Source organism: Aptenodytes forsteri, unplaced genomic scaffold, assembly GCF_000699145.1.
Source record: "Aptenodytes forsteri isolate BGI_AS27 unplaced genomic scaffold, ASM69914v1 Scaffold285, whole genome shotgun sequence".
Lineage (NCBI taxonomy): Eukaryota > Metazoa > Chordata > Aves > Sphenisciformes > Spheniscidae > Aptenodytes > Aptenodytes forsteri.
In genome coordinates, this window is record NW_008794453.1 from 295,902 (window position 1) to 296,979 (window position 1,078).

Below are 1,078 nucleotides of genomic sequence, written 5' to 3' on the forward strand. Positions count from 1 at the left end.
GGGGGCGGGGGGGGCGGTACCGGGGCCTGCCCCACCGGAGACCCCGTGTTGGGGGGCACCGGGCCCTGCCCAGTCCCTCTACGGACTCCGGGGGGAAGGTAGGGGGCACCGGGCCCCGCCCGACGGGAGCCCTCCTAGTTTGAGGGGACTGGCGTGCAGGGGCCTCCCGCACACTCTGGGGCCGCCAGGCCCTGCCCTACCGCAGTCGTCTCCCCCTCCCCTTTCGGGTGTCCCCAGGGTCCCTCTGGCACCCACCTGCACCGTGGTACTCGGCTTCCCACACACACAGAGCGGAGGAAACCCGAGCCAGCTCTTCCTGCCACTTAAATTCAGTCTTTTTGGTGGTTTGAGGGCAACAGTTAGGTGAGAAGCTGCATCAGCCCCCAGGGGAGGCGAATGGGCCCAAGCAGGAGCAGCCCCCCTTGGCCCCGGGGGGAGGCTGCTTCGACACGAAGCTCTGTCACGGCACGCGGGGCTTCAGCCAACATCTCCCACCTTTTGCAGGCCGAGGAACTCTCTCAGATGAGCACGCCGGCGTCATCTCCGTCCTCGCCCAGCAGGCAGCCAAGCTCACCTCCGACCCGACCGATACGCCCGTGGTGTGCCTGGAGTCTGAAAACACCACTTGAATTTCTATTTCGCCGTGCAAATCCTGAGCCGTGCTGCGCGGAGGGAAGGAACCGCAACCAAACCCCGCTCCGGAGCGTAAAGGGGGAGAAAAGGGAGGAAAGCATAAACCCAAGAACCGCAACTGTGCCACCCGCCCTGCGGGAAGACAGCCGCCCGGGAAGGGCTGGGTTGGGGGGCAAGGGGGTGCGGGGCCTGGATTTGCAGCTACCCCCACCCCCCCCAAATTAGGGCACGGTGCATGCGTAAGCTGCAGTGGCTGCTTCTTTGCACGGAGCCCCGGGAGGCTCCCAGGGACGGAGGACGCGGGCAGAGGGATGGGAGCTGTTTGGGGTGTACCCCGGGTCACCCCAAATGAGGCTGGGCGGGCGCCTTCGCGCAAGCGAGGCCTTTTGGCCCTGCGGAGCCGCCGTCTCCGGGCGTCACGTGGGCGACGCCGCTGCCAGGCGCC

General features: G+C 67.3%; 1 protein-coding gene across 1 annotated transcript in view; it reads left to right on the forward strand.

Annotated features, from left to right (window-relative positions):
- The window catches only part of LAMTOR5 (late endosomal/lysosomal adaptor, MAPK and MTOR activator 5), a 6,198-nt gene that overhangs the window by 3,224 nt on the left and 1,896 nt on the right, over nucleotides 1-1,078 (forward strand). The window contains exon 2 of the mRNA XM_019474940.1: nucleotides 360-621. Within this exon, the coding sequence (XP_019330485.1) occupies nucleotides 360-621 (262 nt within the window). The remainder of the gene's footprint in view (nucleotides 1-359; nucleotides 622-1,078) is intronic.